The sequence below is a fragment of the Coturnix japonica genome, unplaced genomic scaffold, assembly GCF_054131305.1.
Source record: "Coturnix japonica strain WE unplaced genomic scaffold, WE-NBRP24 Scf040, whole genome shotgun sequence".
NCBI classification, from domain to species: domain Eukaryota; kingdom Metazoa; phylum Chordata; class Aves; order Galliformes; family Phasianidae; genus Coturnix; species Coturnix japonica.
In genome coordinates this window covers 4,507,192-4,533,637 of record NW_028188943.1, presented here as the reverse complement: position 1 = coordinate 4,533,637, position 26,446 = coordinate 4,507,192, and the positions used below count along the sequence as shown (strand labels likewise).

Genomic DNA, 26,446 nt, shown 5'->3' with positions numbered 1-26,446 from the left:
GCAGCTTTCTCTGGAGATGTGCTCCTCACCTTGAAATCGTCTTGGCTTGTCCTCAGCTCCTGACCACGGCCTGTGCTCTGTTTTGCAGGCTGATAACATGCGGGAGCCGCAGCTGGTGCGTGCTGTGTCATCTCTCAACGTACCAGCGATTGCAGCAGCCCATGTTATCAAGTGCCACGTCGCCCAGGGGCCGGATGAGCTCTCTCTGGAGGTAAGCAGTTCCAGGCGTTCCTTGTTGTTGTGCACAGGGAGTAGTATAGAGTGTGAACGCCTCGGGAATGCTCTCATATTTTGTGTCGTAGAAGAAGGCTGTTGTTTTAGCTGTGCTTTCCTGCCAGCTGTGCTGAAGCTGGGATTGATGTTTCAATCTCTTGCAGGTTGGAGATCTGGTGTGCATCATTGATATGCCACCAAAGGAGATGAGCCCCTTTTGGAGAGGCAAGCATGGCTTTGAGGTAGGCACACATTTTTGACTAGAGAGCACAGCTTCAGTAGTGTCTAGAATCTCTGGTTGGAGCTGCTCTGCCTGCACAGGATGGCTTCTGGATGCAAACAGTTGCCCTGCGTCGGTGTCAGAGGACCTTCCCTTTGGCTCTGGGCTTGGGCTAATGCCCACCTGTCTTTTTGTTCTTATTACAGGTTGGTTTTTTCCCTGGTGAGTGCGTGGAACTCATCAGGGGAAAACTGCCCGAGTCCATCCTCAATTCATTGCCAAAGCCAGGTGCGTATTTTACATTTGACAATGCGGGTTAGTAAAATGGGGTCTGAACGTGGCTTTCAGGGGGTTCGTTAATGCCCTAGTACAGCAAGAGAACTGCATTAAGCTCCTTGGGCACCTCCAGGGATGGGGAAAATCCGTTCTTGTGTGTCCTTGTTGGGAACATGCTTTTTGTTGTTACGTGTTCTGTTGAATGCGTTGCGCTCAGCCTCGTCCAACCGAGCCAGGGCTGAAATGAACTTGTTTCTTTGTTTTGTTGCGCAGAGCCAAAGAAACGGGGCAAGTTCATCTCCTGCCTTCGTTCCCTGTTGAAGGCCTGCCCCAGGAGAGCGAAGCAGCCGGAGCCTCCGACATTCTCGGGATCCATGTCCCTGCTTGACATCGTTGAGAGGTATTTAGCCAACAGGACTTGAGGGCTGAGCTGTAGGAAAGGAAGCGTCCTTTGCTGTTTGAAACAGAGCGCGTTTCTAAGCTGTGTTTCAGCAGAAACCAGGCATTGCCCGGAACAGGCAACTTTTGGCCAGGGCTCGGTGCAGCTCTTCCCTCACCCTGCACCACGTCTGACAGCATGCTCTGTTTTCTCTGCAGAATGAGTTCTCCCAGTAAGAGGGCAGAGTCAGCAGCTTGCAGTTGGCGTTCCTGCTTCTGCCTGGGCAAACCATCCCCTGTGGCCAAACGCCAACTGCAGAGCAGTGCTAGGGAGCCCTCTGAAGCTGAAGTCTTGGTCCTGGCAGGTAAGCATGCAAATCCAGCTTTCAAAGCACTGCTTGTCAGCAACACAGGTAGAATTCATGCTTTCAGTGGGCTTGTACATCCTTCTGGCATTCAAGCCTGTGCCTGACATCTTCAGTTGACCCCTGTTTTTCCCAAATGAGTCTCTTGTCAACACAAGAGCTGGACCTGCACGAGGATCACTTTCAAGACAGTGACACTGTTGCTAGAAGCCTATTTGCTTCTGCCCACCATCACTGCATAGCCAAATGTCAAGAACCTGTTTCATGATTCATCTTGTGAAACTTTGACACTAACTGCTGTGCGTCTACTCCTTCCTAGGTGACCCGAGCCCTTGTATATCTCCAAGACGCCAGGCATGTTACGATGCAGCATCCTGTGATTCCATCAATGAAGAACTGTTACTAAGCACAGGATGCTGCAGTTCAGATGAAAGCCTTCCGTATAACATCAGTTATAAAGAGAAGAATGCCATCATCATTGAAGCTCTCGTTCATCCCATACCTGCTGAAGCTGCTGACCTGAGCCTGCCAGACTCCTCAGGCACCAGCCTGGACCCAGTGCTTTTCCAGGACAGCCCAGCCCAAGCACAGCCCGAGTGCCCCGACAGCAGCACAACCATGCAGGCTCAGGTCAGCATTACAGAGGAGAAGCCAAACATCTCTGAGGGGGAGGTAGAATCAGGCCAAGAGTCCCAGGCTCTGGGCAACAGCACGACTGGTCCCATCTTAAAGCCTTTACCTCTCACACCCTCCTTTGTTCCATTGAATAAAGGCACGCTCGTGCTCAATCAGTACTTTGGCTGCATTCCGAGTTTTCATTCGCAGAGATTGGGATGAGTGCAAGAAACATCAAGGCAGCTCAGCTTGCAACGCTCTGGCTGTGGGGTGCGTGCAGGGACACTGTAACCATACAGGGAAAGGCTTTCACTGCTTCCTAAAGCTGTAGTCCAGCCCTGCTACTGCTCTGTGGCACAAAGCCCTGAGGGATGTTCCATATTGTTAACCTAAGTGAAGCCAGCTTCATGCACTGTGTTTTGTTGTTGCTGGGTGAGAGGGGGATGCACGTTGGTGAGAAGATGAGCATTGCTGGATCTGCCACGAGTGTCGCTTCTGCCTCTAAGAATATGTCCTAAGTAGGATGTGAACACTGCTGGCACTTCCTCATTGCACGTGCTTGGAGGATCTTCAGTTCTTGCACATTCAGGATGTCTGTCAGTGACTACGAGGAAATTCTCAAGTACTAGGAATTCCATGAAACAGTTGGAACGGGTAAGTGTCATCTTTGTACAGAAACAGCACGCCTAACAGTCTGTCTCACCACTCTAGAATTAATCTGAGAATAGATTGACAGCTCTTGTCAGTTCTCTAAGTCAGGTTTCATTTGTATAAACTTGAAATTGGATTTTTGAAACCAGTTGGAAATTGATGGTTCTGATTACCTCTTCCTCTAATTAAAGCATTACACACAGTGTATGCTAGGTACTCTGCTTTACTTGTAATATTATAATAGTGAAGAATTCACACTCAACTTTAAGCAACTGTGTTTTGAGTTGTAGGTAGTTTTGCAAAGGTAAAACTCGGGCGGCATCTTCTTACTGGTGAAAAAGTTGCACTAAAAATCATGGAGAAAGTTACTGTAGGGGTAAGCCAAAAGGCATTTAAATATGAGAATATCTTCTGTTGGAGTTGTGGAGTTCTCAAGAACACGGGGGCAGGTGGGATGGTACTTAGGAATGCAGCCTACTGGTCCCATTGCCTTTTGAAAGATGCTGTAGAGCTGGAAAAAGTTTAACAGAGCACCACAAATCTTGTTGCTGGTTGTTCAGAGGGCAGTATTCTCTGGCTGTAAAATGGAGGAAGTTATTATATTATTACATTACATTACATTATTATTGCACATATTATTTCCACAATATGTCATATAGTATGGAATATCCTTTGGCCAGTTTAAGTCAGCTGTCCTAGTTCTGTCCCTTCTCACTTCCTTGGGCTCTCAGCTGAGATTGACTGTGGCTCTGTACAACGCTGCCTGGCAGCAGCTGTAAGCATCACTGCGCTATCTCCATTGTTTCTCTAGAATGAAACGTAGTATTAAATCAGACACTGAAGAAAATAATTCAGTCCCAGCTGAAACTCAGAGAATAACTTGTGCTTAGGATTCTTTCCCTACAGGAAATGTGAGATAATTATTGCTATTTGGTACTATGTTCTGTAGCTGAGCTGGATTTTGTTATCCTTGAAGAAGTATCTTCCTCTGAAAGGGGAGTAAAACATGATGCTCCTAATGAGTGGAGCAGAGACACAGATCTGATCTGAGTGTTGGTTTCACATTTTTGTGATGCTCTTTGCTGCAGTTTGTATCTAGAGAGAAGCCCTTGTGGTGTCAGTCTGTTGTGTAACCTGCTCTAGTTTTGTGCCTCAAGGAAGAGTGATCCTTTAAACAAATGGTGGCTATACAGAGGGTATGGGGTGAGATGCATTCCTCTGGCCCCATCCAATGGATTTTCTGTCTCTGAAGTCTTGAAGCACAGGTTAGGTACTGGAAGGCTTGAATATTTCCTCACCAATAGGTTAGAGCTTGGCATTTTGTAAGCTGCTGGTATCACTCAGTAAAGCAAATCATTACAGCACGAGCATTTTCCTAGGCATCTTATGAAATCCCTATATCTACAGAACCTTTCCCCACTGAAAAAAAAGTACATGTCCGAGGGATGAGGCTCCATGTTCTCTCTGGGTAATAACTTCAGTGCTTGGAAAGCTATTTCCTTCTATCTAGTCTGCTGTTTAGGTGTATGACTGTTTCCTGTCACAATCCCATTGTGACCTGCTGGCCAGAGCCTCAGTCAATCTTCATACGCACCCCCTCTCCCCACCCCGTAGGCATTGAGAAGCTGCCATGAGGTTCCTCTGCACTCTGAACAAACATCTTTCTCCCCAGCTTCTCTTCTCTGAGTGGGAGCTTCAGCCCCCTGCACAGGCTGGAGGTCATCCACAGAACTTGCTTCAGGTTGTTATCCTTCCTGGCCTAAAACCAGATACAGTATTGTACATGTGGTGCAATGAGTGTTGAAGCAGGAATGACTTGTCCTGGTCTGGTTGTGCTGCTTTTTAATGCAGCTGATGATCTTGTTGTACTTCTTTTCTGTCAGAGCACACTGCTGGCTTGCATTCAGCCTGTGGTCTCTCACCACTTGTCCTCCTAGTCCCCAGGTCCTTTCCAACAGATACAAGCTAGTATTTCCCACCTGGGATATTGGAAGATGGGAACTTGCCAGCAGTCAGTGAAGATCTCTGAGACAGCGAGAGCGAGCGAGCTTTGAGTAGACTGGGAACCACTGTCCACAGCAGGAAATAAGAGAAGAGAAAAGATGTTTCCTTGGGCACTTGGGTGGAAATCATTCCTGACTGCTTTCTCATCCACCGGGAAAATCTGCTGATTGACAATTTGAAGCTGATAGACTTTGGACTCTGTGCAAAGCCAAAGGTAAGAGGATGTGTTAAATCAAATACAATGTGCCCCCAAGTAATGCATGTTTGAGCACTGTATGCAACAGGGGCTTGTCCAAACAAACACCCTAAAATAAAGCTGTTTCTGTGGCTGACATGTCATTGCATCTTGTTTGGAATGGCCTGAACTGTGTGAGAGTGGTTAACAGATTGCTCAGAAGCACAGGTAGATAATTTTCTCTAGCTAGACTCCCTGTTTTCATAGTCTAAGCTGTAGATAATCTTGTAGGTATATCACCTGTCTTATGCAAGGGTCTGTAATAGGAGCATGGGGTTGGTGTGCCTAAGGAACCTTCTAAGGAACTGTCTGTAGGATGAGATTGTGGATAGAATAAAATGACTTTTGCAGGTGACGTAAAAATCCTGTGATTGCATATGCTTGAACTGAATTGTTTCTTGATCTTCAAATTGATTTCCAGAAGCCTTTATTAACATGTAAGATGGGTGCTGTTATGAAAGCACGGGAAGACTGCCTTACTGATTCCAAGAGAATTACTTACCCTCAAATGATTTTTCCTGGCCAAATTTAGAGCCTCTCACAGGTAATCGAGACCAACAGGCTGTTGTTGCACAATCAACAGGCACTATCTAGATGATCAGCTGAGGAAAATAAAGCATCATGCCAAGGGTACTAGATAAGTGAGCAGCTTGAGATCTGCACATTCATGTGATACTCATGCTCTTAGACAATATTTGCTGAGTGAGGTCACATTGAATGAAAGCAAAATATAAGGTGAATGAAAACATACACAGGAGAAGAAGCCTCTGAGGCTCCTGAAGTGTAATGACCAGAAGACATAAACTCTGTTAAAGCAAACGTTTCTCTCTATTTTTTGTGTTCTTCCAGAGAGGCCTTGATTAGCACCTGAACACATGCTGTGGAAGCCCAGCTTATGCAGCACCAGAGCTAATCCAGGGCAAAGCGTATATTGGCTCAGAGGGATGTAGAGCGGTGTTTGTTTTCCCCTCTTTCCCTTCCCTCTCCACAGAGCATTTCAAGGCAGTGGAGCTCAGGTAGGCTCTCTTGGTTTCCCTTCTGAATTCTGCTAGGTTGCATTGCTTGGTAGCTCTCAGAAGCTGTCAGTGGCCACAGACTAGAAAAGTGCAATTGGTCTCAGTTCACACAGCTGGCTGGTTTGTCTCTGGCTAATCCTGAACTGCCTCAAGCGACTGCTTTGGGGCTCTACAGAACAGCAGCTTCAGAGATCTCTTTCTATGACTAAGTTTTTGAAAGAGCAATTTGCTCTGTTAATTATCCATAATTTTTGTGCAGTCTGTTTTGTCAGACGTGTCTTTAGCTTCCAAGTTGTAGGTGAAGACTTGTTTCCATTGTAATGCACAGTGTACTAAAAACTGAGAGATGTCTGGAATTTTGGAACCCACTACTTGCAGTTGTTAATCTGTCCAAACTGGTCTGGTTTGGAATGCCCTCATCCTTCTTGAATCGCTGTTAAAGGCGGAGCAATTCCTACAAGTGCCATGGCCCCACGGTTGTTCTAATTCTTGTTTCTTTGTTTTCCACACGCTGCTTTTCAAGCCTCCTTTTTCTTTACAGTCCAAGTGAGAATTGCACTGTGAGGTGTCTGAACCTTGTTGTGCCTCTACATAAAGAGAACAGCAGCAAAGCCTGACAGGTGACTGTGCTGACAGCTCTTGTAGCCAGTAACACGTAACTGTGCTAAATCCCTTGTGACGGCTTTGATTTAAATTTTGCCAGTGAAATCCTTGTAAAAGGAACTGCAGCAGTGTGATGAGCTAAGGTGAAGATGCTGGTTTTAGTAGTGCTCTAAGCTGAGTGGAAGAACAATTGAATTAGGGTTATATGCTTTCTCTGGGACGTAAGGTTTTTTTTCCTGAGGGAAAGAGCCAGCTTTTCATGGGCTATATGTGGGCTTTGGCAAGGGCAGACAATCCAGTCTGTCAGGAAGCCATTTGAGGTGCTTCAGGTTTGTAAGCTTGTCTTTTTGTTTCTCAGGTGGATATTTGGAGCATGGGTGTACTGCTGTATGCTCTGCTGTGTGGGTTTTCCCTTTGGATGATGACAATATGATGGCACTCTACAGGAGGATACCAGTGGGTATCAGTTGTGCTAGAATACACTGAGAAGGGAAATAGCAGAGCTTGACAAGAGGCCTTGCTTTTCGGATGGCAGAACATGCTGAGCTGTGGGTAGAAAGGCCTGTCTGCTGAATATTGTCCCTGTTTTTGCTGTTTTGTCTACCAGTATTTTGTGGATTTGGTTCTACGCTTGGTTGGCCTATGTGGCACTGTAGCCTGATTCTATACCATGATAGCATACAGAATTTAAGGAGAAGTATTTTCCTGCCAATGGGCTGGATTTTTTTTGTATCTGGTTCTTCAACTGGCTGCTCCCTATACTATCTGTAGTAAAAATATAGACACATCATTTGATTTCCCTGAAATGAATGTTCCTAAATGCCAGCTCTTCTCATGTCTACAAAGGTCAAAGTTCTGCATTTGCTATTAGAATTTCCTCTTCCAGAATCAGGAGGTAATGTAGGACCCCACAGATTGACTTCAGAATTCAACAGTCAGTTCTGTTTCCTTTCTGAGTGCATAACAACCTGAGCACATGAATTGAATGACGTGGCTTTTTAGTCTGGTACAAACTCTGCTGTACACTGAAACTTGGTCCATTTGTAAGCAGGACTTTGTCCATCTCTGCAGGACAGCAGAAAACCCTTTGTGCTAATCATGATGCCAAGAAGCAGAATGCGGCAAATGGCAGATGATCCAACTGCTTCAGGTGTTCATTGCCTTAAAACTGTGAATAGTTTTGGACTGAGAGTTTGTAAGCAGAACGGAGCTCTTAAAGCTGTCAGAGATTATTTCTGCACTGTTCAATTCTATCTGCCTAACATACACAGGATCTCAGAACTGCATTGCTTGAATTGGTGGAAATTGTTGAAGTGAACTGGGATGAGCAAGTTTTAGAACTTAGTCAGAATGCTATAAAAAATGGATAATCTCATGAGTATTAAGGTACAGGATTGCTATTTCTGCACTGAATTTGTTTTTATTTTACATGGCTGTGATCTGAAAGTTGCTTGAAACGCAGGCACCTAGGCACTGTTGTGTAACTGAATTTCACACATGATAGGTCCTGAAATATCCTGGAATCTAAAACTCTGACTTGTTTTAAGTCTGCTGCTTGAGTATAATCAGGGTCATAGTGTCTGTGTGCAGTGTTTCTTTCCCTGTAATGCTCCACATCATTTCATTTTGGGAATATTGAAGGAAATGGACTATGTGCCATAACTGTTGTTAGAACAAAGTATGTCTGGTGTGATCTTATGCATAGGTTCTGTAACTGCTCTTCACAGCTCAGGTGTTTGACCTTCCTTTTGGTGAAGTGATGAAATACTGCTGGTTTCTATTTGTGCTTCTAGGCACCTTGAAGCTCTTAGGAATAGAACAATTGTCTCCAGTTCTTTTCAATGATATCAGTAACAACTCGAGTGTTGCTGCCCACTAGGTAGACCCAAAGAAGCAGATTACAGTGAAACAACACACGAGCTGGACCTGCACGAGGATCACTTTCAAGACAGTGGCTCTGCTGCTTGAAGCCTATTTGCTTCTTCCTGCCGCCACTCTATTACCAAGTATCAACAGCCTCTTTCATGATTCAACTTGCAAACGTTTGACACTAACCCTTGTGTTTCTATGCCTTCCTAGGTGATTCGAGCCCTTGTCAACCCCAAAGATCCAAACCAAGTAGTGATGTGCAGTGTGTTTCCATCAATGGAGAGTTCTTATTAAGCACGAATCGCTGCAATTCGGATGACAGCCTTCCACATGGTAACAGTGATGGACACAAGGGGCTCATCCACATTCATGCTCTCATATCTCCTGGCTCTGCTGAAGATGCTGACCTGAGCCTGCCAGACACAGCAGTCACCTGCCTGGATTGTGACCCAGTGCCTTTGCAGTGCTGCCCATCCCAAGCACAGCCCGAGTGCCCCAGCAGCAGCACCACCATGCAGGAGCAGGTCAGCATCAGTGAGGTGAAGCTGAGCATCTTAGATGGGGACTTAGAGTCAGGCTGCCAGTCCCAGGCACCAGGCAGAAGCACAAGCTCTGAGCCACTCTCATCATGACAAGAGGAGTCCCATCTTCACCCTTGACCTCTCAAGCCCTCCTGTCTTTTATTGAATAAAGTCACTCTCATGCTCAGTCATCGCCTTGACTGCATTCTGAGTCTTCATTCACAGTGATTGCGATGAATGCAACAAACAGCAAGGCAGCTCAGCTTGCAACACTCTGGCTGTGGGGTTCGTGCAGGCAGAGCTCTGGGTTCCCATTTTGCCTGGCTTTGGGATGTCTGCAGCAAGATCTCTACCATTTTGTATGGGAGCAAATAATCTCTAGCATCCAGGTTGCTGCTCATGATAATCCCAGTCTTCCTGGCTGTCGCTTTGTGACACCTTTCAAAGCCTTTTGATACTCTTTGATGCCTTGGCTGCTCCCTAACACCTCTGTCCTCCTGCCATGTTGACTCACGTCTCCCACTTTTAAGCTGGCTTTGCAGATCATCTCCAGCCCTGTCATCATCACGCTGCAGCAGGAGGTGCTCACCTGGCCCAGTGTCTGACAGTGCTGCTTGTTCTGCAGATGAGCAGCTGCCTCCTCATCTCTTCAGCTACAGTAGTTTTTCTCAGGGCAGTTAGATGCAGTCGTGCTCCTCTGGATTTGGTGTGAAATCCATGCTGCATGGCAGCAGTCAGTGCAATACAAAGGTGTTCTGTGTGCCACAGCATTTCTCCAGGGGCTGCCAAAGGTAGAAGCACAACACAGCACCATCCTTCTGACAGTAATGTCTGTGAGTGTTAGACATGTGAGCACTGCATCATCCCCAGCGTGTCAGTGCTTTTCCACACCAACCTGACTCTCACACTCTGCACTGAATGTAACTCTGCTCTTGTGGAGACAGATGCTTTCTGTCACATCCTCCATCCCTGCAACCATTTGCCGGTAGGCAGCTCTTGCAGAAGAATCAAGCAGCAGAACCTTTTGCTCACCCTACAGCATGCAAATGCTATGAAAGCAGAAATAACCTGGCATGCTCTGGGTCTGCAAGGCTGCACAGATGGGAGAGGTAGATTGTGTTTTTGCAGTGGAAGTTTCCAGTATTTTCAGTACATAGTGTAGGCCCTAACTGAATGTATAACCCTCTTGTAAAACAGCTGTATAAGTAGTTTTTCCACCAAGAAAGTTGCTGAACAGAGTTAAGTTCAGACTGGGGGCATTCTGACATGGGGAGAATTGAGACAAGCACAAGATAAATACACAGGGTGGGTAGAGCCCAGCACAGGACAGAATGAATGTACTGACTTTTGGAAACATTGCCCTTCTCTGTCCGCAGAAAAATACAAGGCAGACCTAAAAACAAGAGGTTGGTAATTGACCTTATATGGAAATGAATCCTAGCCACAGTCTCGAGGAGTGTGTGAGCCTGAGATGCTCAACCAATGAGAGCCATGAGAGCATCACCTGCAGTGGGTTTAGGGCATAGAACAGAATTGATTTCACTGACTGGTGTGCAGTTTCTCCCTTGCCAACAGGGGATGTGCGCGCAGTATTGCAATAATGAATAAGCACTGCTGCTATCGCTGCCATCTTTGCCTAACTAGAAATCTTTGACTTTGAGAGTTTCTCACACAAGGGGAGAGGGTAAGAAAGTAAAGAGGCACAGAAAACTAAGGGAAACAGCTCTTCTGTATCTTATCTATAAAAATTGATACGATGCTGTCGTGCATTTTTTAATTTATTTTTAATTTTTTGCCAATGTCAGTTAGATTGTTTTAAAATATCCACACACCAAAATCTGACTACCAAGCAAATGTAATGAAAATGAAATGAAGGTGAGTTAGCGGAAAGCACAAGGCCATATTATATTAGGCTCTAGCAAATTTACAGGCAGTCACTGCACGAAGAGGTAGATCTGAGTTGCACATTATATGATTCCCACAAAGATTAAGGAAATCTGAAGCTTTCAATATATTTTTTTTATTCTTTTCTCATTTCATTTTTTAAACACCTGACCCAGACCCCAACCCTCACAGGAGCTGTAAAGATAACAGCAATAACCCGCAATGTAACTCTAATCCTAACCCTTACCCTGATTCTAAAATCGTCTCTAACTCCAAATGTAACAACAAAAATGATGCTAGAAGTTTGTAGCAAAAGGAACCTTAACCCTGATCATAATCCAAAAAACAATCATTAAGGTAACAATAATCTTTACCTTAAAAGTAATATTAATCAGAGCCCAAATGATGCCTGCATCCAATCAGAAGCATGCTTTGTATTATTTAAGAGTTGTATTTTTTCCAGTGAACTCTCTCTATTATCACTTTTATAAAGTAACAGAGTCTGTTCTTTTTCTCCTGACACTGTGCCTTACTCCTGACATCCCCTGGAAATGACCCAGATAGGGCACCATCAAAGTAATGCTAATAGTAATGTCAATCCTAAGGGTATCTCTAGCCTCAGTGTTAATGGGACGCTAACAACAATCCCAACAGCCTTAAACATTCTGGTGGTGTGAAAGAGGTGCTGCCTTGCACATGCTGGGCAGTCCCATTGCCTGTTAAATGCAGGCGGCAGCGTAGAAACATGATGCCCGTGGTCAGAATGCCCTGTGGCAGATCCTGGCACCGGAGAACTGACCGGAGAACCATGAGAGAACCGACAACAAATCACTCGACATCAGAACCGACCCAGTGGTTATTTACAAGCCTTGGGTGACCCAGACAGGATCTCAGAGTGGTGAATGTAGGTACAGAAGTTGTTACTACTCTGTTTTCTTCTAAAAGCTGCTCAGCTGCTTTGCGTTTCAGACCATCCCTGGCTTCACTGTGTGCATTTGTCCAATTGATACCAGGTGTTTCTTCATCTCGGAAGTTGAGGGGGGCGGGGGAGAGGGGAAACAGAAATCAATTCAATTACTCATTTATTTATTGACAGACATTCACGTTTGCTACGTTTGGAGAAGTTTTTATTTGTTTGCTGTGGTTTGGTTTTTTCTTTTTTTTTTTTTTTTTTCCCCTTCCCTCCTCTTCCATCTTTGTGTTCTTCCCCTATAATCAAAAGAGAAAGGATCCCCAGGGTCTGTCCCGCAGACGTTCTTTCCGTGGTCTCTGCTGCCACCTGCTGGCCAATACACGGAACTGCCACTGTTGGGCGTTTGGTGCCGCAGGAAGCACAACGCAGATCTGAGTTCTGACCGGTCTACGCAGCAAATCCGCCAATCTTTATTGCGATAAGCCCTCCACATGGCATTGCGCATGCACTCGAACACGCAGCAGGCACAGATTTCTCCTAACTCCTTGAGGAGCAGGCAAGCAGAACAACTGAGCGCACCACTGCTTGTGATTGGGCCACCCCCATCATAGAGATGTGTGTTAGATCTTTTACCTACCCCTGGACTGGCCTTGTTGTTTAACGATAACCTCTGAAATCTGAGTTACTGGTTCTACCACCTGTAGTGTAGAATAGGTAGCCAATAAATGCTTTTCAACTGTGATGTATCTTTATTCTGCTCCATGCCAAACCTGTGACCAAAACCTCATAGGGGTTCACAAAGAACTCTGGCTCTGCCAGAGCCCCCATCCAGACCCTTCGTGAGTTACATTCACATCTAGTTTGGCTGAAAAGGTTGGACTGAAAATACTCAGTGCTTGGGCCTGTTTAACAGATATTTTTTCCTGATTATGCTGTCCATCAATCTTTTAAAACTGAACTCCTGCTCTAATCTGGTCTTTAAACATTTGTTGTCTCAAGACCCTAATGGGTCCAGACTGGATTACCTTAGGGGCTGGACGCCTAAGTCATGGCAGCAGATGGTTCTCTGACCTTTTCACCACCATTCAGAGCCTGCATCTGGCCGTAGGCACTCTTGTCTCCCCATCAATTGGGCAGCCTGTTGTATTACAGCACCTGAGGGCCACTGGGGGGTTCAGTATGGATAACATAGACCCATACTGATGTAAAGGTGATGGCTGTAGGATGAGATCCCTCGTTCCTGATGAAAAATTTATTGACTGGGCTCTCAAAATCATCTTCATAGATTGCCTCTTTCATGCCTAATTCTCTAATATAATTTTGTTAGTCCTCCATAGAGGACCACAGGCTCATATTTAATGGTATGTCATTCTTATTTGGCCATGTTATATGACACACAGCCATAAATCATTCACTGATCAAATGGCTATCCTCATTATGTTGGACAGAGCATACAGTCTTTGCCTGAGGGCAGGGTGAGTAGTAATGGATGTCAGTTTTGAAATTTCCAGTCCATTCACCACAGCGCTTTCTGCCTCCATGTCCCATAACCAGAGCAGCTATGCTGGCATGCTCTCTTGGTTTCTGTCTAAACCACTGTACTATATCCATCAGTTCATCTGCTGTATTATGGGCAGCAGGGTTTGGGGGGTTGGACACTGGTCAGGGCACTCCCACCAGCCTATCCTGCATTTATTTATTTATTTTTTTCATTTTTGGGTTACAATCAGTCAGATCTCAAATAGATCTAGTCCAAATGGAACCTCAAAATCTGACCTTTTAGTGCCTTCATTTACAGAGTCCATTTTATACAGATTCCCTTGTACAGGGTCCCCATGGTCTTCCAGAGAGATGTTCCTGATCTTCCATAGGAGAATGATTGAATTAGGTTCTTTCCCCATCAAAACTGCCACCTGTCTTTCCAGTTTTTCAACACTGTCATTCAATAGCTGATTTGCATCAGCCTGAGCCTCTTCAGTTATGTTCAGACAGTTCAAGGCCATCAGCAGTGGCCATGCCACCATGAACGCAGCTAACTCTCATTCTCAAGTTGTACGTATGTCTTTGCTAAGACCATGGAAATACTCAGTCAGGTGGGCCAGGGACTCATGGACCCTCCCTCCGTCCCACACAGGGCCCCATTTTTCAGTGACAGAAGCAATGCTGCATTTTGAGGATCCTAGGAATCCCAGGACATGCCCTGACAAAAGGTCATTCAAAGGGGTAGTCTTTCCCCATCCAAACCACCCCATGATATTCACAGAATCACAGAATTGTAGGGGTTGGAAGGGACCTCCAGAGACCATCGAGTCCAACCCCCCTGCCAAAGCAGGTTCCCTACACCACGTCGCACAGCTCGGCATCCAGGCAGGTCTTGAATATCTCCAGAGAAGGAGATTCCACAACCACCCTGGGCAGCCTGTTCCAGTGCTCTGTCACTCTCACCATAAAGAAGTTATTGCACACATTAGTGCAGAACTTCCTATGGTCCAGTTTCTGTCTGTTTCCCCTTGTCCCTCCTCCACACAATGCTGAAAAGAGTCTGGCCTCACCACTTTGCCCCCCTCACCTCAAATATTTATAGACCTGGATCAGGTCCCCTCTCAGCCTTCTTTTCTCAAGGCTAAACAGACCCAGTTCCCTAAGTCTCTCCTCATAGGTGAGATGCTCCAGGCCCTTCACCATCTTTGTGGCCCTCTGCTGGACTCTTTCCAAGAGATCCCTGTCTTTTTTGTACTGGGGAGCCCAGAACTGGACACAATATTCCAGATGTGGCCTCACCAGGGTAGAGTAGAGGGGGAGGATCACCTCCTTCGACCTGCTGGACATGCTCTTTTTAATACACCCCAGTATGCCATTGGCTTTTTTGGCTACAAGGGCACACTGCTGGCTCATGGTTAATCTGTCATCCACCAGGACGCCCAGGTCCCTCTCAGCAGAGCTCCTCTCCAGCAGCTCTTCCCCCAGCCTGTACTGGTGCATGCAATTATTTCTACCCAGGTGCAAGACTCTACACTTGCTTTTGTTAAACCTCATCTGGTTTCTTACTGCCCAGCTCTCCAGCCTGTCCAGGTCTCGCTGAATGGCATCACAGCCTTCAGGTGTGTCAGCCAATCCTCCCAACTTCGTGTCATCAGCAAACTTGCTGAGGGTGGTCATTGATGAAGATGTTGAACAAGACCGGACCCAGCACAGACCCCTGGGGGACGCCGCTAGTTACAGCCCTGCAGCCAGACACTGCACCGCCAGCGACAACCCTCTGCACTCTGCCAGTCAGCCAATTCTCAACCCACTTCACTGTCCACTCACCTATCCCATACTTCCTCAGCTTTGGTATAAGTATGTCATGGGAGACTGTATCAGTTATAGAGGTTATAGAGTTCAATTCCTGTAGTCAATTTGGCGGCCCAGGTGGGACCAGCTCTGTTCGCTGCAGGACCAGCTGAGAGGGAGACACTTTTGGCGCACCCTGAGATTTCTCTGAAGGACTCCCTTCCTCACCTGATCACTGCAGGGACAGAAAGGACCACCCATAGGTGGACCAGGTATGTGTATGGTAAGTGGAGCCCATATGTCTTGAGGAGACATCCTACACAGTTTACAGCCATACGTGCTGCTCCCAGGGAGGTGAGCTCATGGCTTTGGTTGCCAGCTGGGGTAGGAAGACTCCTTGGGTGAGTTCCTATGAAAGGGAACTGTATGTCATATGAATGGAAACAAGAACAAATACTCTCTCCCAGGTGGTTGGCAATAGGAGGGACCTAGGTTGGTGTCTCCTACGGGTATGGGATATAGTGGATAGCCTGTCAAATGGTAGCCTGGGTTCTCAAAGGTGTAATCATGGGGCTTATAGGTTGTATGTTCAATATTAACATCTGCTTTAAGTGTCTGGTACCGTGTGTCAAGCCGACTCTGGGAAAAACATTGTTTGCTACTGGTCGACCAGAGTATGAGTGTTATTAAGATTCCATCTAGAAAACATTGTCAGCATTGTGTAGTATGAATAAACCATGGTTTTTGATCTAAATGTCAGAGTGAGTGTGGTGTGAGTGAGACACAGAACAGCTGCAGGGTGAGTGCCGAGTCCCGACCCGTGTTTCCTTCCTCCTGTGAGGGAAATGGCCAGACACGGACAAAGTGAAAGACTGTGTTGTCTGTCCACTCATAAGTACTTTCTGCTTGTATGTAAAAGACGGGAGTATGTACTCTGTAGATTAGTAAGATTGTCCTGAGGAGAGGTGTACATTCCACCCGACCAATGAGTGTCAACCCATTTATGTAATACTATGTACTGCTTGCGAGGAAGTGTGTGAGGGAGGTGGTTCAATCAGTGCTGGTTCTGTGGCACAGTGTTTATAACTGAAGAATACAGACTGTATTAAGGGAGTTTATGTGAACTGAAGAACTGTACTGTTTGACAAAGTGTTTTGATGGTATAAGAAAGTGTAATTGTTAATTATGTATGAAAGTGTACTTGAGGGAATGTGGAAGTGTATCTGAGCATAGAAATAGAGGATGCATTTACAGAGGAAAAAGGGTTAAAGTGAGTTTACCTGCACTGACATGAGAGCAACACCCTGCACCGCTGCCCTGTGAGCTGAGCAGAGAATAGTGGAGACACAGTCCCCGTGTATCAGGTTGTGTTATTCTGCTTACCAAATGAATGAGTTCACTACAGAAGAGGCAAATCTTCCCCTCTGCTCCATCTGTGGCATACTCTGGAGTTCAAGGCATTGCAAAGCTATGGCACATCTACTTTCTTTCAATGATGACACCTTAGTATGCTCTGGGCTCTCATTTCAATTGCATCTAAAGAAGTCTAGGGTCATGCCAGCTGACAGGAAGCTGGCAAATGTTGTCTCATTGTAAGGAAGAGCAAGAAAGATGACATGGGCAATTACGGACCTGTTAGTCCAGTGCCTGGTAAAATTATGGAGAAAGTGATGGTGGGAGTTTTGGAAAAACAGCTGAAGGACAATTCTGTCATTGGTCGCAGCCAACACAAGTTTGTGAGGCGAAGGTCCTGTTAAATTTAAGCTCATTCTGTGACACAGTTGTCCGTTTAGTTGACCAAGGGAAGCCAGTTGATGTAATCCTTGAGGATTTCAGTGGAAATTTTGATACTGTTTCTCACAACAACCTTCTGGACAGAATGTTCTGCATATGGCTAGACAGAAACACAATGTGGTGGGTGAGCAGTCGGCCAGTAGGTCAGTCCCAATGGATTATAATCAGTGGGTTCCATCAGGCTGGTAGATGGTCACTGTCGGGGTCCCCAGGGTTCCATTTTGGGGCCACTTTCCTTTCATGTTTATGCAGATGACTTGAATGCAGGACTAGAAGATGTTCTGAGCAAGTTTGCTGATAAGACCAAATGAGGAGGTGCTGTTGCCTCCACTGAGGGTGGAGAGGACTTGCAGAGAGATGTGGACAAGTCAGAGAACTGGGTACCAGTTGGTACTAAGCACCAAGTGCATAAAGTATAACAAGAACAAGTGCCTGATTGTGCACCTGGGTAGGGGCAATGCTGGACATACACACTGACTGGATATGGGACACTGGAGAGAAGTCTGACTGGAAAGGGTTGGGGTGCTGGTCAGCATCACACTGAATGTGAGTCAGCAGTGTGCCAAGGCAGCCAGGAAAGACAACAGTCCCCTGGAGTGCATGAAGCAACTTATTGTCAGCTGGGTGAGGGAAAGGATCATCCCTCTCTGCTCTGCATTGCTACTGCCTCACTAGCAGCACTAGGTGCACTTCTGGGCACCGCAGAACATAAAGGACTTCAAACTCTGGGAGAATGTGCAAAGGAGGGCACTGGAACTGAGAGATCTGAAGTTCAGAGTTTTACAGGGATTGACTGCTTGTTCACACTGGGCCCTTCTCACATCCTTGCTCACATCCTGCAATGAAACATAGGTCTCATATGGGACATGAACCTCACAGCGTCCTTGCACCACATGTAGAGCCTGGGATCTTCTGTCCCCGTGTCTTTCATTTAACATCATACATACCTCCAACCCATTGCCCCAGGAAATGCCCTGAGCCAACATGAGATACAGGACCTCTCTACCACTGGTCTTGCAATCAGGGCTTGACCTGTCTGCTTTGTAAGGCAAAGGAGAGGTTTCTTAGCATGCCAGTGCCTTTGCCTGCCTGTAGTCATGGCTTCCAGTTATCTTCTCTAACAAGTCCCTTGGGAAGCTTGCTTGTTAATGTTCCTCACTGGGCCCATTAATACTCCAAGAAACTTCACTGTTACTTCTGACTTTGTCTTGTTGAGCACTTTGTGCAAACTTCTCACTGCACTGGAGGCTGATGAACTCAGCATCAAATGCACCCTGGGGCCATTATAACCTAAAGAATCTCCTGTGCCTTATGCCATCTTGTTATCTTCTTCAGGTTATCAGAACTTGTTCAGCAAAAAGGAGGGATATCTGGAGAGAGCTTTAAGAATCCACTATAAATTTATTGTCTATTTATTTATAGTTGGGTTTAAAGAAGACATTAAAGCAGCACTGTGCAACTGATACCAATCCAGGATGTCCCAATGAGTTCTGTACTGTTACTGTGTTGACAAAGGTCCTTCTCAACCTCATGGACCTATGGGACTTGCATCACTTTTCTTCACATCACTCTTCTCCTCTGCATTCATCCGCTCAGTGTTAAAACTGCTTTGCACCAACTCCCACTGGCTTTCCTCAGAGAACCAGCTGCACATGGAAAAAGGAAAGATTTCTCTTTTTTATCTGGCCAGCAAATGGAAGGAAAGGTGATGCAATTGAATGAACAGTAAAACACAGTGATCAACTGCATGCCATGTTCAAGCGGCATCTATTGATGTTTGTCTTTCATATGGAATACTTTTAAAAGAAATGATTTAGACTGAGGTAGCATAGGATAGATTGAATCACAGTGAAGTAGTTGACAACAGAGGCCATCAGACTCTGGGAGATGGAGCAAATTCCAGTAATCTTCCTGGGATAGATCAGCCAGGTAGTTGAGAGGTATCAACTTAAAATTGATCAGGACTTGTGAGTATTTCACACATTGAGATGGGTTAACACATTCTCATTGATTTCTATCTTTGTCTCCAACTCTGTTTTTCACTTTTACTGACATTAATGAACATCTTTCAGACTTTGTGCCTTAATAAAAAAGAGACAGTGATTGAAAAAAAGAAAAAGTATAAGAAGAAAAAGAAAAAGAATAGATAGGAAGGGATAGATCAAATCACAGTGAAGGAGTTGACAACACATTCCATCAGACTTTGGGGAGATGGAACAAATTCCAGTAATCCCCCTGAAAGTCAGAAATCAGACAGATAATTGGGAGGTATCTGACTGAACAAAGAGCAAGGGATGGAGAAATCTGGAGGGCAGTGGGAATAGTGTGTGCCCAAATGGCCTGCTGAAAACATGCCCTTAACCATGGCCATTTATTTAGGAGAGCTGAAAAAACTTGGAGGATGAGGCACATCAAATAGGCAGCAGGGAAGAGTAGTGCTGGGCACCGGGCTATAGTCACAGGGCATTGGCACTAGCACCGCTGTCTGTGTCTCTGAACCTGAAGGCATTTGTGTCCAGCGAACACAGTTCTGGAAAACATTGTAGTTTCAGTAAAAGAAAAAAAAAGACATCAAATCACCTCAAAGATTCATATATACAACTTAAAATGGAACAAGACTCATGAGAATTTTTCATGTTGAGAAGGGTTAACACATTTTCATTGATTTCCATCTTTGTCTTCAATTATTTGTTTCAGTTTTATTGACATTTATGATCAACTATTAAGCTTACAGCCTCAAAATAAATAAATTAATTAAAAGATATACATTTGCATCTTGCACATGGCCTGATGCCCCTTTGACCTTCACAGTTCCCACAAGTCCTTCCATGCCGGAGAGTATGAGATCCAGCAGAGCACCTCTCCTCTTTGGTTCCTCCATGGCTTGGTCAAGAAGCTGCCATCTGTTCTCTCCTGGGATCTGCTGGATGCCACATGCCCTGCTGTGCTGTCCCTGCCGCAGATAATGGAGTGACAAAGGCCACCAAATGGGACAAGGGACAGACAACATCAGATTCCCATCTGTCTGCAGAGGGCACCTTCCATTTACTCTCCCTGATCAGGAAGACAGGAAAAGACACTGATGGTCTCCTCTGTTGGCCATTTCCATTAGCTCTGACCTGTCTGCTCTTCCATCCCCAGGCAGAGCTCGGTGCACTCTCACAGAGGGCATTCACCCTTCTTTATCTCCTCGCCCATCCATCCTAAAGACTCTGTATCCCCCTTGTGCTACAGTGCAGTTGTGGAAGCCATTCAACTGTGTCCCTGTGGTCCAAACAGGAGCTCAGGCCAGCAGCTCTACCAAGATTTCTAGCTTCTTGTGTGTTGGTGTTTGCATTAGTGCAAAAGCACAGAAGTAAACATCCTAATTGAAAAGCATCACTGGACATAGCCTGACTGGATAGCTTATCTATGATATCAGTGTGCAGAAGGTGGCACAAAGATGTTAGACGGATCATGGGTCTTGGAGTTGACAAAGCAACACGGACACTCCTAGGTCATGGCTTTGCTGAAGGCCCTGTGCTGCAATTGCAGCTGCGAGTGAATTCACCAGACAGCCGGTGCTATCCCCTCTCTGGCCCTCAGCTGATGCTCAGGAAGGAGGTGTCTATCTCAGGGATTTCCAACACGGTTTACAAGCACTGGCACACATCAGGAGCAGCCCAGGCACCTTGGGCATCACCCAGTGTCTGTGTGTGAGCAGCTGCCTCCCAGCTGAAGGACCAAGGACTCAGAGCAGGAGCTCACATGCAGGCAACTCCTTGTGCACTTCTGAACTGAACCAGAGGAATCCCAGCTCTTGTGGGTGTGTAGGGAGCTGAATCCCATTTCAGCTCCAGGATTTCTGTCAAGGGATGAGACTCCTGCACTGCCTCAGCTGGATCACTGTCCTGCACAGGGAAAGTCCAAACCTCGCCTTCCTTGTCTGGGTGCCCTTATTGTTTCATCAAACGAACTCTGGGAGCACTCCCCATATGTCTCCAATCAGTCACTGACCAGCGTTACAGATTTTGTCCCGAAATAATGTCTCGCTTTCTCTCTTTTGGAGGCAGAATACTGCCTGAGACTGTTAGTGAGACCCAGTAGGGTGTATATGAAGATCACACAATGAATAGATGTTACTACCTTCCCACACTTGTGCTGTGTTTCAGCTTATGTGTTCATGTGGCGTCTGAGCTTGAGGTTTTACACTGTAACTTTAGAAAACTCGAGATATTTTGGAGGTCTAATGCATAGCCTAATCTTTACTCCTTTTAAATATTTACAGCCTAGGAAACAACAAAGCAAAACTAAAACTGGAGAAAGTATTCCATTAAGATGCAAAGCTGAAGACAATTATTTGTCACGTCGATGTACTAGGAGCCTCACTTCATTAAATGAATCTGAGGTTAGTATGAAACTTCAGATCTGAAAATGTTGTGATTGTATTGCTTTTGATAAGGAATGAGTAGGAAAAGATCTCATGTTCTCTAAACAATTCCCAAGTTTTAATTTATTTATCCCTTTCAAGGTGATCAGATCACCTGTTTTTATAGCCTTTGATAGGAATAAAAGCTGTTGAAACAATTGTGTGATGAATTTTTGTCAGGTGCTGTTGAAAACTCTCCTCATGTTAATGCTTATGAAGTGGCTCATGATTAGATAAGTTACTTGGAAAAAATTCATGGAGCCACTGAAACGGGCACAGCAAATTGAACTTATTTTCTTCCTCTGCAGGATTTCTGGATATTGTTTTGTTAGCAGATGATGCTAATCATTCCTATATAAGTTTTTAATTGCTAACTTTCATAAAATAGCAGTTACATATATTTTAAAAACAAAGGATTTATTAACCAACTTAATTCTTGGAAATACAGTGGGTGGTGATACTCCATTCAGATTCTTAGCAGAGCCTGATAAAGTGGCTCTGACTACTTTTTGTCTTTCTACAATCTTTGGTAACTTTTTGAGAGGAAGAAGACTCCCCTCAGGGGGTCGGAACAGTGTAAGTAGTAAAAGCTGCTAGTCTGTGTTTGGGACACTGGAGTTTGCTAGTTACTAGCAGCAGTAGAAGCAGCCATCTACCATTTTCTGATGTCCCCAGCAGCCTGTCTTCCATGTGTTCTACCAGCATCTGAACTCATTTTTGATATGCTAGCTGAATTCCTGCCATAGAGAAGGAGGAGTCCAGGTGATCTCAGTTCTGACTTTGTTGTTCCTGTTGAGAAAAACAGGATTGCGTGGATTGTGGACAGTAAGTGCTGCTGGGGAAATGCATACTGACATTTCCCTGTCACTTAGCTGTGCATTTGCTGCCATTTGACCATGAGCAGGTACATGATAGCCTTCAGCTTAAGTACGGTGTCATTGCTTGAATGTCTGTATTCTCTCCAGGGAAAAGATAGCAATGGAGTTCTTTAATGACTTGTACTGGGCTTGCACCTTGCCAGCTGGACCGTACTTATGTAAATAACATCTCTAGTGTAGAAGAGGAAGGGCAAATTCCCTAAGATTAAGCTGGAAGTTAATCGAACACTTGAATCAAATGCTCCTTTTCCTGCCCAGTTCTGACACAGCAGAGTTGAGATGAAGAAAATCGTGTCAGTTCTACCACCATTCTCTATTAAAAAAAAAGTGTAGTTGTCTGTGCCCTTGAGAAAAAATGACTTGTAAAGTATCAGGCTCAGTTTAACATGGAGAACTTTTTTTGTGATCATAGATTGGAAATAATTTTAAATGTAACAAGTTCTAGGAAAGAGGGGTAAAACTCTGCTGTAACTGAAATAGACTCCTTCTGTGTCTTCCTACAAGTGTTCTTACAGCAGGAAAATCGAATGCTTACATATCCTTTTCCAGATGCTTTATAGCTTTTTAATCTCATGGCTACCTTAACACTTGCACTTAAAATTCTTCTGTGCTATCAGGAGCATTTGGAAACTGTCCTCGACTCTTCTGGAGTGTCCGCAGAAAATGGCAAAACTAGTCGGTTCCCAAAACCGGAGCTGGAAATCCCACTGACACCTCTGCAACCTGATAAGATGGAGATAAAGCAGCACGGCAGCATGATACCTTTAGGAGTGAAAATGCCTAAGGCAAAAAAGAAAAGAAGTGATGACATGGATGAGGTATGACCTAGACCCAACAGAAAACAAAATATCTGATGCCTTTTTACCATTCTCATTTAAGCATTAAAAAAATGCTATTTCTACCTCAGTAAAGTAGTTGAAGAATTTAATCAATGAACTGCTTTAATGAACAAAACTAATAGCGAAGCTCAGTGATAATGGTTTAAGAGAAGGGAATTTCTCTTAACTCCATTGTGTATTTTCTTTGAAACCTGTAGACATAAATCAGCTTTTTAGACATTGTGAGATGTCTAATACTGATATCTTAATGTCCTGTTTTTATAATTGAATGCTTATTTATTATTTGATTTACAGTGGAATAGTTACCACCAGCAGATACTTCCCTACTATTAGCAAAAGTTTTTAAAGTGTTCACTTTTGTGACATCAATTGTTCTTTCCAAAAGAATCATGGCTGAAACTTGTCTTATTTTCCCAGGATTTTGTGAAAAATGAGAACACGAAAAATACAAAATCTGTCATGGCTTTTAATTCACCCTCTGCAAGTGACGAGAAAATGGTTGTTTTTTGTTCTAGTTTTGAAGCTAGCTTGGGACTTCCTGTAATTGTGTGGTCACACGAAAGAAGCAGTGTCTTATCCTTATGTGTATACCTGAATGGGAATCTTACATGCTTATGAGCTCTTCCTATTAAATTCCATAAGCTAACCAAAGGGCAAGTCAGTCTGTCCCCAGAGCGTGTAATGGCTGTACTGTGTAATGATTTGGAGGGAAGGATATTGCACACTGAATAGTTGGGAAGAGAAGCTTTAGTGTATTATCGTGTGCTTTTGTAAGTGAAGACCTTGTATTAAACTAAGGTTCATATCATTAATATGCATGGCAGTTATTAAAAACAGATGTTCACATGTGATAGCAGTATCCTTGGCATGGTCAGAGTATGAGTAGTAGATTTTTCCCATCTGTTGTCTTCTGTTTTGTATGTTTGTTTATTTTATGTAATTAGAACAGCTTATGTAAGAAACAACTCCACAGCTTGGGAGCTACTTTTAAAGAAACTACTGCCTTATTAAGAAACTGTAAGAAACGTATGCCTTGAAATAGCTGAGATTTTGACAACTCCCTAAAGGGTATAAAATTGTCTACATTACTTGCCGTTGTGGTATCATCAGCATAATGAACAGAGGTGTCAGTAGTAAAGCTCAAAATGTCAACTTAAAATAACGTTGAACTAAAATGAAGTTTAAACAACGCTCTTGTTTCACATGTTCACATCTCTGTTGAACAGAAATCTGGAAAAGACTACTTCCTGAGAAAGCGAGTACATGCTTCAAGACTGACTAAAAAGAAGGATGAAACACTGCAAAAAGTTGGAGATTTTATTCAAAGCTCTCCTTCTATTATACACTCTAAAGGTTGGTGTAGAATAAGTTTTATTCCATGTTTTCTAGACATTGTAGAATGGCTTGTTTCTGCTGTAGGCTATTAATGTATGTGTTCTTAGACTTGTCTGCCATGTTAAGTTGTCCTTTGATTTATGAAGTAAATGCATTTATTCGTCTCTTCAGAGATTCATTATTACATTTGTGAAAACCTACAAGTATACAGAGAAAGTTGGTTCTGTCTTGTGCTTCTGTCAGCACGAAAGTTAGGCCTGTTGTTTAACTCCTGCTGAAGTTTCTGACTTCCAGCGACTTCTGAGCCATGATTGTCTTTCATACTCCATTTTAATGCGTGCTTTAATCTGCCGTACCTGAACCTATAAACATTTTCAGCTATAGAAGCAATAAAGAACCTCGATGAACAAATACAATTTCTGAGTATTTTCACTTAAATTTTACGTGTCATTTATAAACCAAGTTTGTTACGAAGCTTTTTTTGCATTCAGTGATTCAAAGACTCACAAAACCAGTAAGTTGATTGGTTTACGTATCAAAAAAAATTTCTTCTAGCCAAGAAGCTGATGTCAGCAGTAAGTTCTCCTAAATCAAATGAACCTGAAAGTCTTGAAGAAGGAGAGACCAAGCCAAAACGATCCAAAAGGAAGCTGTATTCCACTGTCGTTTCTGGCCCTCTAGATATACCTGCTTCTTCGGTAAGCGATTATACTGTAGTCTTGGCTTAAAATAAACTACTAAGGAGTCCAAACAGACTGGAGGTTTCATCTATTTGCAGGAGGAGGTTGAAAGTACTGAGGTATTTCTTTATTCTACCAAGTCATTCTTGTTGGTCTTCCTGCTGTTCTGTTTTATTTTGTCCTCAAAGATCTCTGTGTTTGGCTGGCTTACAGTTTACTAAGTAGGTGATGTAGCAATCATGGAGATGTCTTCTAATTTGGAATCATAGATAATTTCAGTGTGTCGGAGTGGGATTATTCTACTACATGCTTTTCTAGAGCACAACTTAGACAGCTTTTTAGGTATGCTTAAACTATGATCTCCTGTCTAAGCCAACTTGCAAAGGATCTGATGTGCCAGTTTCATGACTCTGTCGGCAGCTATTGTGCTAAGAACATTCTTGCTCTGTTGGAACTGCATCTTTTAATTATATTAGAGTCCTTTTTCTGTTCAGCAAAGTGATCATTTGCCCATACTGTAATATCCGTCTGAATTTTTTGATGATTTGACGAATGATAGGGGCAGAAACCAAAATGTTATATTTTTTTTGTTAGAGGATGAAGAAGATGAGACAATTTCTTCTCTCACTGTAGTTCTGAGAACATGGAACTGAACCGAGATCTGAAATTCTGGGCAAGTCATAGCTACAGGGATTGAGGCTAAAAATGTTTTCTGAACGCTTCATGTTTCACAAAACAAGTATTATAATACTCTTTTGAAAACAAGTATGTCAAAATGAAAGCTGCCTTCAGGCTTTCCTCAGATGTGTGTGCTTTTTTAAGATAAACAGGATTTTGTACATTCTCCATATTTGTTCCTTGTGATTAAGCTGCATTAAAATGATCTCGGTATCCCATAGTTTTCTGAATAAAATATAATAAGCAAATTCCATTCTGAAATCCATTTAGGGGAAGAAATATGTTTGCGTGGGTCAAGAAGAGCTTGTCAGTCTTGTGTGAAAAGATGAGTAACTTTTGAAATGTTTTCTTCAGGAATCTGAGGAACAAAAGAAGGAAAGTGATCATCTGATCATCAAGCGACGGCTGAGATCCAGAACAGCTAAAAAACCTTGAAGAAGCGTGTTTGTTCCCCTTTCTCAGGACATACTTTTATCGTATTATTAAAACTGGTTGTTAATAAACAGTAACAGTTACTCCGTTGTGTTCTTAAATTTGTATATAGGTGTACAGTGTCTCTCTGACAGTTTCAAACTGACTCCATTGAGGCTGAAATAAATACAAGCTTTCTTAAACTGGGTTTGGATTTTATTGTGGTTAAGGGTTTATTTATTTTTGTCTTGCCTCCCCTGTATAGGAACAGTATCTCTAGGACTGATTGCTATTTACCCATTGTGCAGTAATAACTGTACTTGTTCAGGATGGCCTGGCTTGCTTTTTTCACGTGACTGGTGTACTTAGCAGAACTCTGGCAGAGAG

General features: G+C 44.0%; 2 protein-coding genes across 4 annotated transcripts; both read left to right on the top strand.

The window, feature by feature from the left end:
• The first annotated feature begins 91 nt into the window (after positions 1 to 91).
• Positions 92 to 2,668, top strand: LOC146753066 (uncharacterized). The gene is made up of 6 exons (XM_085531022.1): positions 92 to 211; positions 378 to 455; positions 640 to 721; positions 983 to 1,109; positions 1,307 to 1,452; positions 1,772 to 2,668. The coding sequence occupies exons 1-6, from the start codon at positions 98 to 100 to the stop codon at positions 2,287 to 2,289; spliced, it is 1,065 nt and encodes a 354-aa protein (XP_085387148.1). The 5' UTR covers positions 92 to 97; the 3' UTR covers positions 2,290 to 2,668.
• An 18,292-nt stretch (positions 2,669 to 20,960) lies between these two features.
• Positions 20,961 to 25,874, top strand: LOC146753065 (kinesin-like protein KIF20B). 3 transcript variants are annotated; one of them, XM_085531104.1, is made up of 5 exons: positions 20,961 to 21,217; positions 22,734 to 22,934; positions 23,373 to 23,453; positions 24,182 to 24,308; positions 24,846 to 25,858. In XM_085531104.1, exons 1-5 carry the CDS (start codon positions 20,993 to 20,995, stop codon positions 25,016 to 25,018), a joined length of 807 nt encoding a protein of 268 aa, XP_085387230.1. In that variant the 5' UTR covers positions 20,961 to 20,992; the 3' UTR covers positions 25,019 to 25,858. The 3 variants fall into 3 exon arrangements, with proteins under 3 accessions (XP_085387230.1, XP_085387231.1, XP_085387232.1); XM_085531105.1 differs by lacking the exon at positions 23,373 to 23,453 and having other exon boundaries at positions 24,846 to 25,874; XM_085531106.1 differs by lacking the exon at positions 22,734 to 22,934 and having other exon boundaries at positions 24,846 to 25,860.
• Positions 25,875 to 26,446: the final 572 nt, after the last annotated feature.

Excerpts from the sequence above, each read along its gene's own strand:
- LOC146753066 (XM_085531022.1), top strand. The coding sequence starts at position 98 with ATGCGGGAGCCGCAGCTGGTGCGTGCTGTGTCATCTCTCAACGTACCA. Across the intron at positions 212-377 it reads CGGATGAGCTCTCTCTGGAG|GTTGGAGATCTGGTGTGCAT; the intron begins GTAAGCAGTTCC and ends AATCTCTTGCAG. Across the intron at positions 1,453-1,771 it reads TGAAGTCTTGGTCCTGGCAG|GTGACCCGAGCCCTTGTATA; the intron begins GTAAGCATGCAA and ends ACTCCTTCCTAG.
- LOC146753065 (XM_085531104.1), top strand. The coding sequence starts at position 20,993 with ATGTGGCGTCTGAGCTTGAGGTTTTACACTGTAACTTTAGAAAACTCG. Across the intron at positions 21,218-22,733 it reads CTTCATTAAATGAATCTGAG|GAGCATTTGGAAACTGTCCT; the intron begins GTTAGTATGAAA and ends CTGTGCTATCAG. Across the intron at positions 24,309-24,845 it reads TTCTATTATACACTCTAAAG|CCAAGAAGCTGATGTCAGCA; the intron begins GTTGGTGTAGAA and ends AATTTCTTCTAG.